The 15006-nt window shown below is 36.0% G+C and overlaps 1 protein-coding gene across 3 annotated transcripts; it reads right to left on the bottom strand.

Moving 5' to 3' along the window:
• Positions 1-588: 588 nt before the first annotated feature.
• Positions 589-13248, bottom strand: chkb (choline kinase beta). Of its 3 annotated transcripts, none has more exons than XM_022679552.2 (12): positions 13058-13248; positions 11735-12073; positions 9544-9652; positions 9339-9452; positions 8220-8353; positions 7474-7578; positions 6676-6764; positions 5541-5628; positions 5305-5413; positions 3879-3973; positions 3625-3706; positions 589-2589 (listed from the first exon to the last, which is right to left on the bottom strand). In XM_022679552.2, the coding sequence occupies exons 2-12, from the start codon at positions 12028-12030 to the stop codon at positions 2533-2535; spliced, it is 1278 nt and encodes a 425-aa protein (XP_022535273.2). In that variant the 5' UTR covers positions 12031-12073; positions 13058-13248; the 3' UTR covers positions 589-2532. The 3 variants fall into 3 exon arrangements, with proteins under 3 accessions (XP_022535273.2, XP_049339485.1, XP_007233903.2); XM_049483528.1 differs by having other exon boundaries at positions 13067-13248; XM_007233841.4 differs by having other exon boundaries at positions 6706-6764; positions 13058-13247.
• Positions 13249-15006: the final 1758 nt, after the last annotated feature.

Here is a 15006-nt window from a genome sequence, read left to right as displayed (position 1 = left end):
GACAAACAAAATTACACAATTATGTATTCACCACAAGAATTGGTCTGTTCATTTTTTAGACAGGAAATAAGGCTAGTCATATACTATATTTTCTAATCAATGGAAAAATTCAATTTCAAAATGCGGGAAACTGCCTCATATGTTGAATGCATTATTAAATATTTTAAGTTGACTCCATGTGCAAATGCATGTAACAAATAAAGCTCTGATCTATGGAACACTTGAACCGTGTTCTCTGGAATGACGGTGCAAAATTTAATATTTTTGGAATGAATTGGAAATGAGGTGTGATCAAACAACATCCTAACCTCACCAATGATCTTGTTGGTATATGCATTCATATGCAATCATATTCTTACAGCAATTCTTTAATATCTAGTCAACATCTAGTAGAAAGCCTTTATTTCCTATAGATATATAAACTAACTTTGTTTAGTAGCTTGATTTCAGAAAATACTATGAATAATCAAGTGCCCCAGTAGTTTTGTCCATATAGTGTATCTTTGGAAGTATTATATCTGCATGCAATTTAATATGAACATGTGAACAAAAACATTTATACAGCAGACACATTTAATAATGACAACATTTTGCTTTCCTATTTTATTGGGGATTGAATGCCTGCTGGCAAGACACATGGATTATATGAAAAACAGAAACAAAAATGGCAAAACATTTCATTCAGACAGCAAAACAAAATATTATTAAACAGACACTATAAACACAAATAAATATCCAAAGCATATCTTCACCCACTCGACCCAAACCAATACTCACATGGTCCCTTCTCAGTATGTTTGAGATATGAATAATGGGGTCAGATCAAGCCAGTGTCATCATGAAGGTGAAGATAACGTAGACATTCAGTCATTGAGAAAAGGGACCAATCATAAGAGCATTAACAGAGCCAAATACTGTTAAATAAGCATTGTCTATTAAACTAGGTTGCTTTGTATTAGTTTCCATTCATAATTGCAAATCTTTACTGATACATCTTAACATTTTGTAGATCTTGAGTTTTAAATTTTTGGTTGTGCAACATTTAATTGACTTCACATTTGGTATTCACAAAATACTTAACTTTGGAACATTGGAAAAGATCAATAAATAAGGACAAACAAAATTACACAAAAGTATGCATTCACTTCAAGAATTGGTCTGTTCAGTTTCTAGACAGAAATTAAGGCTATACAGACATATAGTATAGTCATATAATATATTTTCTGATCAATGGATAATTTCAATTTAAAAATGCTGTGTAGTCCAAAACCAGGGTTAATCCTTCTCTGGGAAACTGACAACATAAATAAGAAGATGGCGGCTTAGGTCTACAGATGAGCTAGAAAACTAGCTGAACACATGCTTCTCACACATTAATATAGGCAAGCAAACAGGCTTTGTATTATTTAGAAGGCATTAGAGAGAAATTACTGTAAACAGCATTCATTAAAGCATTCATACTGATACATATTCTCATACAGATCTTTTTTTCAGATGTTTAGATTTCAACAAATTCTTTTTCAGATATTTGGTGGTGGTACACCTGAAAGTGTTAAAGTTGTATCTTCAGTCTAACTACAGCTCAAAGATGTTTGCTCAGTTCCACAGTTTTAGGCCCAGTATGAACTACTGCAGGCTAGAGCAAAGAGTACTGCTTAAGCAGAGACTTACTGATAATACAGTAATAAAATATTGTTCCTATTCATGTCAACATATGGATGGTGGTATACTAACCAGTATGAAACTGCAAGGATATTTTTTTTTTTTCTCAAGAATTACTTATTAGTAGGAATACAAATTAAGGTAACAGTCAAATCAGGAAGAAGATGAAGAAACTGAACATGACTAGTGACTTTGGTACTGTGGTAAAGTATTATAAAGTGTGTGCATGGTCCTCATTTTCATCTGATCAAATTCTTGCACTACACAAAACTAGCACAATTAACACAGTGTGCTTCTCAAAGCCTCTGGTTTGCAGACTAGAGGCAAAGCAGACATACCACAGCGGCTAAAACCAGGATATAAACATACCAATACCAAGTTTGGACCCTTCTGTTTATACTAAACTAAACTGAAGGATTGGACAGATGGATACAATTCGAGTACAAAGCTTAAAAGAACAAACCTTCCTCTCACATACACCTTTAACACACACACAGTTAACATGTAAGAATGTGGAGCTTTCGTTAAAAGCCCAGAACTATTAAAATAAATAAAATACAGTGACACGAATTACAAAAATATTTTAAAATACATTTTTGCATATGCTCATGACGACAAGTGCTTCATTTTGGATCATCATTAGAATGATATGCTTCAAACAGGTAAAAGAAATGTATTGAAATGAAATACTGCAGATCAGTACGAAATCATCTAATCATTTTCCATATTCTACACTGGAACCGTTTGCAGATTATTTCAATGCCAAGTGAAAACAGAAATAAAAAAAGGAAATGAATTAAGAGAAATGAGGTATCAGAGGCACTCCATTGGAGCATGATCCTTCTGGAAAGCTTTACTCTGAGAGCGGAGTTAGGCTAAGAGCTTTTTCTGCTTGAAGTAGGAGTCAAACCTGTGCTGGGCGTAATCCTAAAGAGGGAACACACACACACAGAACATGTCAATTTATGCCAGCAATGAGGGTCATTTTTTACTCATCTATATAAGTCACAATTATGTTTTTTTTTTTTTTGTTGTTTTTGCCGGTATTCACTTTTTAGTATAACGTGAATCTGGCAGTTGTATATAAAAGACTCAAAATGACTTGTAATAAAATATTTTACACTGATTTTCACTCAAAGTTTGCTTCTCCTATGAAGAAGTTGGCATTTTAAAGATACAAGTTATTTCTTATAAAGACATTGACAGCTGCACCAGTAGTTCATCTTAATAACTTTAATAAAAGAACCGATTACACAAACTAACTGAATACTGAATATCCTGAATAAGTTCTTTGTTTAGCTAACAGTACAGCTGGTCATCATAACTTTTAAGATACTGCCACATAATGCCACAAATATATTGATAATATAACAGTATAATAATCCAGTTACACCATTTTAAAAGGTCTCATTTCATTGTTTTTTCATACATTTTAAAATGTCTAGTTTGGTGTCTGTAGTATGAATGAATGCTATGTGAGCAGTTTTTCGTGGTGATCTGGTTTAACACTGCTTTAGTTCAGTGGAGAAGTAAACGGGAGAAATTATAGGATTTTTGCTCTCGCTCATGAATATTCATAAATGCAAACATATTGCCTCTGATTGGCTAACAGCACTGCAACACCAGTGAGATGGACAACAGTCCACTTTGTGTGTATAGTGGTGCCGTTATTCATGCATTAGTCACTGTGCAACTAGCTAAAATAATATGTTATATGTTTAGAGGCCTATTCATATCAAATCTAAATGCACGGTTTACTACTGTTTTTCCTATGGTTAACATTTATTTTAAAAAATAAATAGCGTTTAACCTTTCCTCAGATGCCCACGAATGTTCCACATACACTGTGTAAAAGGTGCACTTGCAATTGAAATGAGCTTGAAATGCTCTGATTTGACGAAAAAAAAAAAAAAAAAGAAAAAAAAAAAAAAGAAAAAACACCATTATTTCCTAATAACTCACCATGTATCCAAATTCAATTTTGGAGATTCTGGCTTGAACAATGGACCACAGACCCCAAAGGAAATGAGAAGCAAGGGCATACCTGTGGATGAGAGAGAGAGAGTGTGTAAAAGTGAATGTAGAGCTTAAGAGAAGGAGATTTCATTACCATCCATATTCAATGAGTGAATGAAAATGTAAGTGGAACCAGAGGATCCACCAGAGGAACACAATGTTCCAAGTCTGTTTAGGCACTGAACAAAACTCAGTCCCACCTGTTTGCCTCAATAATAATATCCTCCTCTATCTTGGCTTGGTCTTCAGGTACATTATCTTCACATTCTGACAAGTAGTTTCTGATGAAGTGCAGCTGAAATTCAGACAGACAGATAATAGTTAGAAGAACGTAAATCCACTTTAGGCTGCTCGGGGTGATGTGATTCACTGGTAATGCCTCATTTCTCCTCATAGTTCTGCTGCTCATTAGTACAGACTAGTGTCAAGATGTAACATACAATATGCTTGATAAGCACGCACACAGCAGTGATACAGGATGAGGGGTTCAAAATATCAATGCCCACGGTATTTCCCATTTACTCCAATAGATGGCATGATTTCCCAAAGATAGAATACACAGCTATATACAACGCATACTGTCCAAGCTGTTTCATATTATTTACAGTAATATTAACATAAACTAAATTTGCAAAACACAGTCTGATGCTATAAATAAGTAGTGTGCTTATAATAGAACAGTTGTACATCTTTACATCTGTTTAAATACATTTATACTTAAATTTTATACACGTTAATGTCAGGAAATTATTACAATGTCCTTGTTTTCGTCTCCACTGCATATCATATTTGTAGTTCTATATTTACAATCTGTAGTTCTGTATACTATTATTATCCTCTTTTCACCCTGTTCTTCAACAGGGTTTATACACTTTTTAACCAATACATTTCCATGATTTTTTTCATGACTTTTACATGCCTTCATGGCAAATTTTCATGATCATACAATTTTTACCATCAGTGCAGAGACATGAACAATAAAACCAAATATCAACTTATACTATAATCAAAATTATTATTATTACAGTAGGTCTAAAATGAATCTAATAAAAATGTTGAGACACCTTCTTTAATAATAAAATATGCGTCAGATCCTGAAAGCTCCATTGTGTAGGGCTAAAATACTAAATTAACTCTAAGCAGACGTATTTGTTAGCTCAAAATAGATTTTCTCTGTTGACCAAATTGCTATTTTCAAATTCCATGACTTTTCCAGGTTTTTCATGACTGTACAAACCCTGTTCAATTTATCCAAACCTCACAGGACCACCACAGAGCTGGTATTACTTGGGTGGAGCTTCTGTGTTGTAAATGGACCTGATACAGTTGTACAGTGAGTGCAGAAACAGGGAGGTGGATATATATTATTCTGTTCTAAAGTACTAATGCTGCTTTGGAATTCTTATCCACTCACAAAATCCCATCTGCGCATCATTTCTAGAGCTCCATTTCTCTCAAATGACCTGCTGAATTAGAACGGCATGGGTAGACATCAAATCCTCTAACCCTAAAAGCACTTCTGCATAATCTCAAAAGCTTAGAACGCAAATTAAACGATTTTTGGAGATTTTATGTTTTTTTTTTTTTTTTGGTTTGTTTTATGTGGTTATCATGGCAGTGACTAACCTGCTGTTGCCTGTTTGGATAGTTGTCCAGGTTCGCCTTAAAAAAGGGCCACTGATCATGAGTGTAATCATACACCCACTCACAGAAATGATTCCCAAAATCAAAACCCCTGCATGAACACAAATAAGCAAAGAAGGAGTCAACAAGGTCAGTGGTTTTACAATTATGAATTGAATAATTTATTTTTTGGTGCACAGTAGTGCATTTTGCTCTGCTAGCACAATTAAATACAATACCTGTAATTGTAGCTGCTGTACTCAAAGTCTATGAGCATCAGCTTATCGGATGAGTTCCGGTCTCGGCCATCCAGCATCAAGATGTTCCCTATATTAAGCAGTAAGACACAGCCAGAGCTTGAGCATTACTACAGAAACTGTAGGCTGGAGGGTAAAAGGTTTTGTGTGTCTGATGTGTTGTGAGACACCTGACAACTGCTATTAAGTTAATTTAATATATGAAACATTAAATATATATATATATATATATATTTATATATCTTACAACATGTATATGTATATCTTACAACTACAAATTCTTGTGTGAATTTAATGATGGTGTTATATTGATTACAATATTAAAATAAAAGGATAACATTATTGGGGCAAACTGTACCACTGAAGGAGGCTCTAGTGCTCTGTTGGATCAATTGTCAGATTCCAAACAGAACCTAGATTTGTTTTTTAGCAGTCAAAGTTTCTTATTTCACAATACCACTACAAACTAAGGCAACAGTGTTTCTGGATGACAAATGACCACCCTTCTTCTCTCAGTCCAATAATGCACCTCGGCTTAAAGTCTGTCAATTCTAGCAGTCAGTGATCTCTCACCTAGAGGTACAATGCCAAAAAGTAGCCAAAATAATAATTTACATATATTCCTGAGACATAACTGTGTGACAAGTGTTTCAGCAATTCAACAGGGTGTTTAATTGTGTTGTTAAAGAGTGTATATAGGTTTTACAGAAGTGCTATTTGAACTAGGGCTGCAATGATTAGCAGATATAATTGACAATGTTGATTTAAATTTGTTTCATTGTAGACTAATCGTTAATTTGTATCTGCATTACACAAAGTGCACACAGAAGCACAATGCGAGATGAGTAAATGGCTCACTCACACAGTTTACACTCAACTTAGTCTGAGTCTCCAAAAGTGCCCAAACATAACAGATTAAATATTTACTCACTAAACAGTAGTCTCATGTTTGTCTTTTAAATCTCTTGTTCAGTGGTTTCTATTGTTTTTGGAGATAGAGGACAAAAATAATCATTGACTAATCGAAAAAATAATCAGATTAGTCAACTACCAAAAAAAATTCATTAGTTGCAGCCCTAATTTGAATAGCCCCAAACATCTGCTTTTGCACACGTACATAAGGGTGAGTGAGTGTATATACACTCACCTTCCTGAACGTCATTGTGACAGAACACCACGGGTGAAGGAGTCGCTGCCAGCAGTGCTCTAAAATAAAAATACCAATACATTATTTTTATCATTTTATTAATATTAGATTTTAATCCATGAAATAAGTGTGTATCTCCAAATTGTCAACAAGAGAATAACTTATTAAATATCAATGCAAGTCCATATAAAAATATTTTATTTCTGTATTAAAAATTAGTATAAAGAATAACGGTCAGATTTACATGATGTCAAAAAGTAAAAAAAAAAGTTGTTACAGCATTAAAGTTCTATCCCTCATTAAAATGACACACATTCACTCAAACACAAACACAGTCATGTTTGCACACTATTCTCTCTGTCTATGAGAAAAGTCTAACACCACTGTGTGTGTGTGTGTGTGTGTGTGTGTGTGTTCAGCGTGTGATTGATTGAAAAGGCTGAGCATGTGCAGAATGCTTACGCACACACATGCCAACCTCTGATCTCTCCCATTCATAGACCTTGAACTAAAGTGTTCCGTATGCCAGAAGAGCTCACTTGGCAGTACCTGTGTGCCACTGACTCTCACACACACACACACACACACACACACACACACTTTTTATTGGAGTTCCTTAGTAAAACATTGTTAACCCCTGACCCACTTCAGTGTTGCTCAACTGGCAAAAGGGACAGTTCAGCTGCATTATTCCTAATAAATGATCCCTTTAAACAGCAAATTCAGAAAAATCAGAGAAAAAAATAGCTGTTTTTTCCCTTTTCTTACCTCAGACTTGCTAGCTCAGCAGGAAGGTCATACTTCATCAGCTTCTTGAACTTCTTGATGTGAGCCTCACGTTCAAATGTAGTATTCATTATTTTTTTCATGTACCTGAAGAGCGCGAGAGAACAAAAATAGCTTTTTACATTCCGTTCCATCCAGTAAAGCGGGAAGCTCAATACAGTTAAGTGAAAATGAAAACCAACGTGCACTGGTTAGCTGGGCACAATCACTACACCTGGTATGAGGTTTCAGCTGTAGAACATTTACAGTGCTAAAATAGCCTCACACCTCGCATGGAATTCTGATATATGACCATATATGCAAAAGACTGAGCAATGGATTTTAAAATATACACATTGTATAAATATGTTAGGGATTATAATGGACACATTCATATGTGGATCATAGACTTTTTTGATGGGTATTAATTATACATATATACAGTTTAGTACTAATTTTGATATGTATACATAGTACAGACAGACAAGGCAAGTTTTGGTTAAACAGTTCTTGTAATTATCTCTTACCCTGTAATTATTCTGGCATACATCACATGTATTTTATGGATTTTATTTGTATGTATTTGAGGGAATTATATTCTAATAAATGTATTCATTGAAAAGTGTCATATATAAAACCTATTGTCAGATATCTTATAGGCTTTTCCATTAATTTATTACTTTCATAATATAAAGACAATGTCAACAATTAAAGGGATTTTTTTTTATTCATTTCTGTGCAGATCTTACTTGTCGATAGTTGCAAAGAGCCATCTTGGTTCCTTATTGACGGGCATGACCATGCGGTGGAAGCGTGCCATCTTACAGGCTATTTCAGCGGAGATGTCTGGTACCTGCAGGTGCTCCGTGTGCAATCGCTTACTCTACAACAAAGATACGTTTAAATTACCATACAGTATGATGATAAAATGTATCGTATAGATAGGATACTGCCAGCTAAGCACAGCAATAAAAGTCTGAGTACACCACATTTCTAATAAGTTAGCAGAACAGTGGTGAACAGACAATGATGTTCTGTTCATTTGTGTGTAGGTTTTGGCTGACACTTTTTGCCAGAGTGACTTGCAGAATGAGTTACAAACAAAGAAGAATAGGTTTAGTGTTGAATCTTGCTCAATGACTTTTATTGGTGTAGCATGGTGCCCAGCCAGGGAGTTATACGCTGTTCTGCCACAGAAATGGCAGTGTATATGAGAATTGTCTTAAAACAATGCCTTATGCATTAGGAAGTATTGTAACAATCAATAGAGCTGTAAATGGAACTTCTTTTAAGAGCATAAAGGCCTTTAGATGTTTGATACTATTTACCAGCACTGGTAACTGTCAATTCTGATTCAGGGAATGGAGCCTTGTACTACATGAATTCTTGTTCTTTTAGCTTACTACTAAAATTAGGGCTATGTATTGGCAAGAACTCAACAATATAATACATAATACAATACAGGGGTTACAAGTCAACATACTTTGTAAAATATTGCACTACTATAAGAAAGAATTTTCTTACTATGAATGATTACATTTACAAAATCCATCATAGTATTAAAAAAAAACACACTTAAAAATGAGTGGATAAGTGGGACCTATTGACAGAGCAAAACACTTGCAATCTAGTGGTTGAAGTTCAAACACAACACACAAAAGGAACCACTGTGGCAACAAACTTCACAAACTATTAACCACTAAATCAATACTGTGTTTTTGAATTTCAATACAGTATTGTAAAATGAAAATATTGCAAGATTCCAATATATCAGTATTTTCTTTCACTACTAATTTAGAAGCAGAGAAGCATGTGTTGTGTCTTGTGTGTGTGTGAGAGAGAGTTTACTGGACTGCTCTCTGACTCACAGGAAGATACTCCTCCAGACGGCCCTCTGGGAAAATGCCGTAGAGACGAGGACCCAGCTTTCGCTCCGCTAGAATGGCAAACATCACGCTCTCAGACACCAAGGATTCCACTTCCTACACACACACACACGCGCACACACAATAACATTTTTTTTACTTGTCTACCTTTTTTTTTTTTATTGAAAACAGAGATGAGCAACATTACCTGTAAAATGGCTCCATAGATACGGAGCAGCACTCGTGAGGGCTCCACCCCAACCGGCTTAATGTGATCAGGCAAACTACATTTGTAGAGCAGATTGCTGAGTCCTCCACTGCCAACACACACAACATAAACAGTTACAATTTTGTAACATGGTATAAAACAGGGCAATGTGATTTGTTCAAGGTGGAAATGCTGTATTAAAGGAGAACTCTGGTGTGAAATGACAGCGCCCTGTGATCTAAACAGTGTTTTCGATAAGCTTCTTGTGCACTTTTAAAGTTATTAATTCCTCTTTTAAATGTCAGGGCTCTCCACATTCTACCAATCAGTGTGGAACTACTTTGATCCTGGATAACAGTGTAAAAAGCGATTTATCTGCAGGGGCAAAATATGTTTGGGAAAACTGCACAAAATTGATGGATTTTGGAAAGCTGCGGGAGAACCGAGGTGTGCTATTCAACAAACGTTAGTACTCTTAATCATGTTTTACTACATCAAAAGTCAATTTCACACCGGAGTTCTCCTTTAAACTTTGTCAAAATAAAATCAACTTTTTTTTGCATATACAAAAACATGGTTCATCCTGGTCTTTTTAAAATGATCCATCTCTAAATCTTGACCGAATGGAGTGCGTTAGATATGGGTTGGACTTGCAAGAAACCTGAATCTTTTAGAGTTCTCCTCCTGTGATTTTATAGTGCTTTGTAGAAATACATTCCGGTGATACATCTCCAGCGGTCAAAATAACTTGAGTTTGATCAAAATGCCCAAACTCATGGGTCTGCAGTATGTAAAATGATCATTAAGTGTTACCTCAGGGAACGGCTTGGGAACACCCTCATCTGTATAAGTTCTAAGGTGTTATCTTGTTAGTAAGGCTAAACATTAGCCAGCATGCTCAAGGTAAGGCAATGTGAGTTATCAGAGTTTGAGCGTGGCCTGACAGCAGGTTTTAGATGGATGTGACCTTCTTTTTCCAAAGTTGTACAGGCAATCCACACGGTCGTTTGTGTAATGTACACACAGTGGTGATCTTGCCTGCCAAGAATTATAGTCGGTCGCTGGTAGGGCAATGTTATTACCCACTTGTCTTAGAACAGCCATAAAATCATGTATCAAATGTAAGGAACTAATTAATCAGAAATTGTGCCTCCATAAACACAGTGTGGACTTTGACAGGTAAAAATCAGCATGCAGTTGAACCAAGAGTTAACTGACAAAGTTTAACCTTAATCGTGTGAATATTACAGATTTCTACAGGATCTGTAGTCTTCCACATTGTGTATTCAAGAGATTCTCAGATATTTGAGACCTGTATTCCAGTGAAAGGCAAACCGAAACTTCTTTTGCCTTGGACACGTGTCGCATTAGGAATCACAGACATGTAAAAACATGTAATCAGTTTTGTCATCAGTTGACATATCTGATATTAAAACACTTAACCGGTATGCTAACATTGCTTTCGTGTATCATTTATGTTGAATATTTAAACACTTTTGTATTCCAATTTCAATTTCTCAATGTTCTTACTTATCAAAAGTTAACTGCTCTTTCAAAAACGTGTGATTACATTATTAATGTTTTTAGTTTAAACTTGTAGCAGTGGCATAATACAGTCTAAAAATTACTATTATATTATTTATTTATTGGAACATTCTGGGACTGAATTTCATAGAGCAGGGCAATAAATCACATGACATGTCTCTCCAAACCACCACTGATTGTGAAAACTTCACACTAGACCTCAAGCAGCTTGGACTGTGCGCCTCTCCACTCTTCCTCCAGACTCTGGACCCTTGGTTTTTAAATGAAATGTAAAATGAACTGATGACCAGTGATGGTTGGAGATCCATCTCATCTGCTGTTGTTGGTCCACTGTGTTAAATAAAGTCCAAAGTCAGTGCGGTGTTTTCCCATGAAATCTTATAGCACTTCATGCTTCCCTCTGCTGACAACTTTTATGGAGATACGGATTTCATTTTCCAGCAGGACTTGGCACACTGCCCACTCTGCCAATAATATTCTAAGACATTGATTTTTGGGTTTTAATCATCTGCAAGCCATAATCATAAACAGTAAAAGAAACAAACCCTTTTTTAAATTAATTTCTTGAGATGCACTAGTATTTATTCACATATTTAATAAAAACAGTGAAATTCCCCTTTAAGCCCCAGTCTGCCTGTGTTATTACCTCACTATGCTGATCTGAAAGTCCGCCTCTGCGATACTTTTCCACGACCCGGAGAGAAAGTCTCGGCACCAGGCGAAAGCCCGGGCCCGGGTCTCGCGGTCCACTTCACCGGTCCGTCCGTCTCGGTACGACTCTGCCTCCGAGTCCTCGTCCCCGTTACCCTCGCGGAGAGCGGACACCCTCAGGTTCAGCTCCTCCGGCTCCTCTTCGCCGCATCTTGCACCGCATTTAGACGCGGTACTAGCGCTCGGAGCTCCATCACCGGCGCTTCTTACCAGACCGTGGACCGCCTGCATACTACCCTCCCCCGGCTTACGTTCTTACGAGAAGCGGGGACCCCTGGAAGCGAAACAGAAGCCGATAGATAGAGTTAGTTAATCCCTTGTAGCGGGTGTTACAGTTAGAATAGAAACAGCAGCAGGGAGGAAGAGTTCAGCCGGGTGTTCTGTCGGGTTGTGCTACCCATTAATATGTGCTTCCTAAACGCACTGCGCATGCGCTGACCTACACTTTTTATTTCTCGTGTTTTTTTGTGCATTAAACAACCTGGACTCACCGTCATTGCACAAAAGCGTAAATGGAAATCAATAATAATAATAATAATAATAATTCCAATAATTATTATTTAAGAAAAATACAAAATAAATGTATAAAAGGGTCAGTGTACGTTTAATTTTCTGTCTGTATCAAGCTAAATTTGAAAATAAAAAAATGGTATAAAAATTCATCATTATTATTTTTTTTTTTCAATTCAGTATATTGAAGAAGCAATAGGTTTATCATTTTTTTTTATTATTTAGTTTTTCATTTCAGTCTTTCCCAAACAGAAATTCAAGAAAAATGAAAAGATAAATCCTCTCTTGATTTTCAGGTTTGTCAATTTTTGTATCTTTTAACACAAATCTAATGGTATAATCTAATTTGAAAAAATGGAAAATCCCCCCCAAAAAAAGTTTAAAATGAAAAAACTAAAACTGAAAACATAGATTAAAACTTATTTCCTGTACACTGCACTACATAAGAATATTTTTTACATCTAATTTTCTATCTTCGCATTTAGCCTCAAAACTAAGAACATTTGCCATACATTTACCACGATACTGTAAATTATTCTATCCAAATATATTAACGCTACATCTTCTGAGATTTCTACTGATAACAAGTTCTAATATGGTTCTTCTTTTGTATTTTTACAGTAAAATATACATTGTGGTAGGCTACCATTGGTAGCACGGTTTGATAGGGTAGCATAACTCGACGGAACACCGGCACGCAGGAGAAACAGACATGTGGCAAATTAGCCGCTCATAAACCCACTCACACCTTCCTCACTTTAGCTGCGCAGAACTTCCGCACCGCCCCGTCCGGCTCTCAGCTCCGCAGACTGTCAGCTGGCTAATCTAGCAAACTAAACCCGGTCCCGGGTGGCTCTTCCGCCCTTTCTAACTAACCGACCGCTTTAACAATACGGCCTTTCTCCCGTTTCCGCCTTACGGTCCACTCGTCAGCCGCTATCATGTCGTCAGATTTTGGTGCCAATGATTGACGCGCAACCCAGCCAATCACAACACGCGAACGTTGACTCGCCAGAGCATGCTGGTGATTGATTGGATGTGATTGGAGACGCAGCTCCGCCTTCTAAGACGAGGACTGCAGATTGGCCTGTTTAAGCTGCAGCTTGTGATTTGTGGGAAATTGTGTTAAAAAAAAGCAAAAGCACAATAAATAAATAAATAAATAAATAAATAAATAAATAAATAAATAAATAAATAAAAATAATAATAATAATAATAATAATAATAATTGTTATTATTATTATTATTATTATTATTAAAATTGTTACTTTTTTGTATATTTGAATCTATATCATTTGGGCATGGAATTCCACAGGACTTAAATATAAATAAATATAAAAAAAGGACGACACATCTGGAATTTAGCGTTCTTTTTTAATGATCTGCATTGTAGAATAAAACTAAAGACATTAACACTTTAAAGAAAAACATATAGAATTATTTAGTTACCGAAAATATTTAGTAAGCAACACAGAATATATATTTTATCATTTTTATTTCTGATTATTTCCCATTTTCTCCCAATTTAGCTAGGCCAATTGTTCTACCCTTTTAACTGCTACTTAGCTATATATCCCCATCACTAGTGATGCCACAGCACAAGGAGGGTGAGACTAGCACATGCCTCCTTGCTGAGTAGCATCACAGTGCACTTGGAGAAAAGCGCAGCAACTCGATTCCCATACATCAGCTCACAGACATCTTGTGCTGATCAATATTACCCTAGGAGGGATGAGGGGAAAGAGTGCCATCTTCCCAATTAGAGAGAGCAAGTCCAATTGTGCTCTCTCTGGGCTCCGGCAACTGATGGCAAGCTGCATGACTGGGTTTCGAACCAGCGATCTCCCTATCATAGTGGCAGAACATATGTTTTATATTTTAGATTCTTCACAGTAGCTTTTCACATCTTGGCTTTATAAGGTAGAGTCACCTGGAATGGCTTTCAGTTAACAGCTGTGCTGAACTTGTCAAGAGTTAATTACTTGAATTTCTTGCTTCTTAATGTGTTTGAAAGCATCAGTTGTGAAGTGGTAGAGTTGGTGTACAGCGAATAGATCTATTTGAGAACTATTCTAATCCATATTATGGAAAAACTACTTAACTAAGTCAAGGAAAAAATCCTTAAAAAAGTAAGGTCAGTCAATTTATTACATTTCAAACAAGCAGACATGCACTCTATTCAGTATAATTATTCAATTGTATATAGGCTGGAACTAGCTGATTAAACAAGTAGAATCGAGTGTGCTTCTGATTTATTGGAATGAAAATCTGCAACCACACCAGCCCTTCATGGATAAGAATGGTGGCCCATGCTTTTGACCCTACTGTGCCCTAACTGTGCTAACTAACACACCTGCAGATTGGAAACATCAGATCCTATTACAGTTAGGCAGCAGTAAAAATTCCGGCTGTGTCCCAATTGCATATAACATACTAATAATATTGGCTATATACTGTATACTAATCTTAATAGTGTGGGTTTGGCAGGTTAGTGCACACAATATTAACATTGACAAATTTCCATGACTGATAAAAACAGTAACAGATAGCAAAAATACCTTAGATCAGCATTCAGTTTTCTAATTTATTAAAACAGTTTGGATCTCTGACATCTGAATTCACGCTCACACACACACACACACACTCAAACACACACACACACACACACACACACACAAATACTGACAAGTCTGCACA

This window comes from Astyanax mexicanus, chromosome 9 (assembly GCF_023375975.1).
Source record: "Astyanax mexicanus isolate ESR-SI-001 chromosome 9, AstMex3_surface, whole genome shotgun sequence".
NCBI lineage: Eukaryota > Metazoa > Chordata > Actinopteri > Characiformes > Acestrorhamphidae > Astyanax > Astyanax mexicanus.
This window is presented reverse-complemented; position numbering and strand designations above follow the sequence as displayed.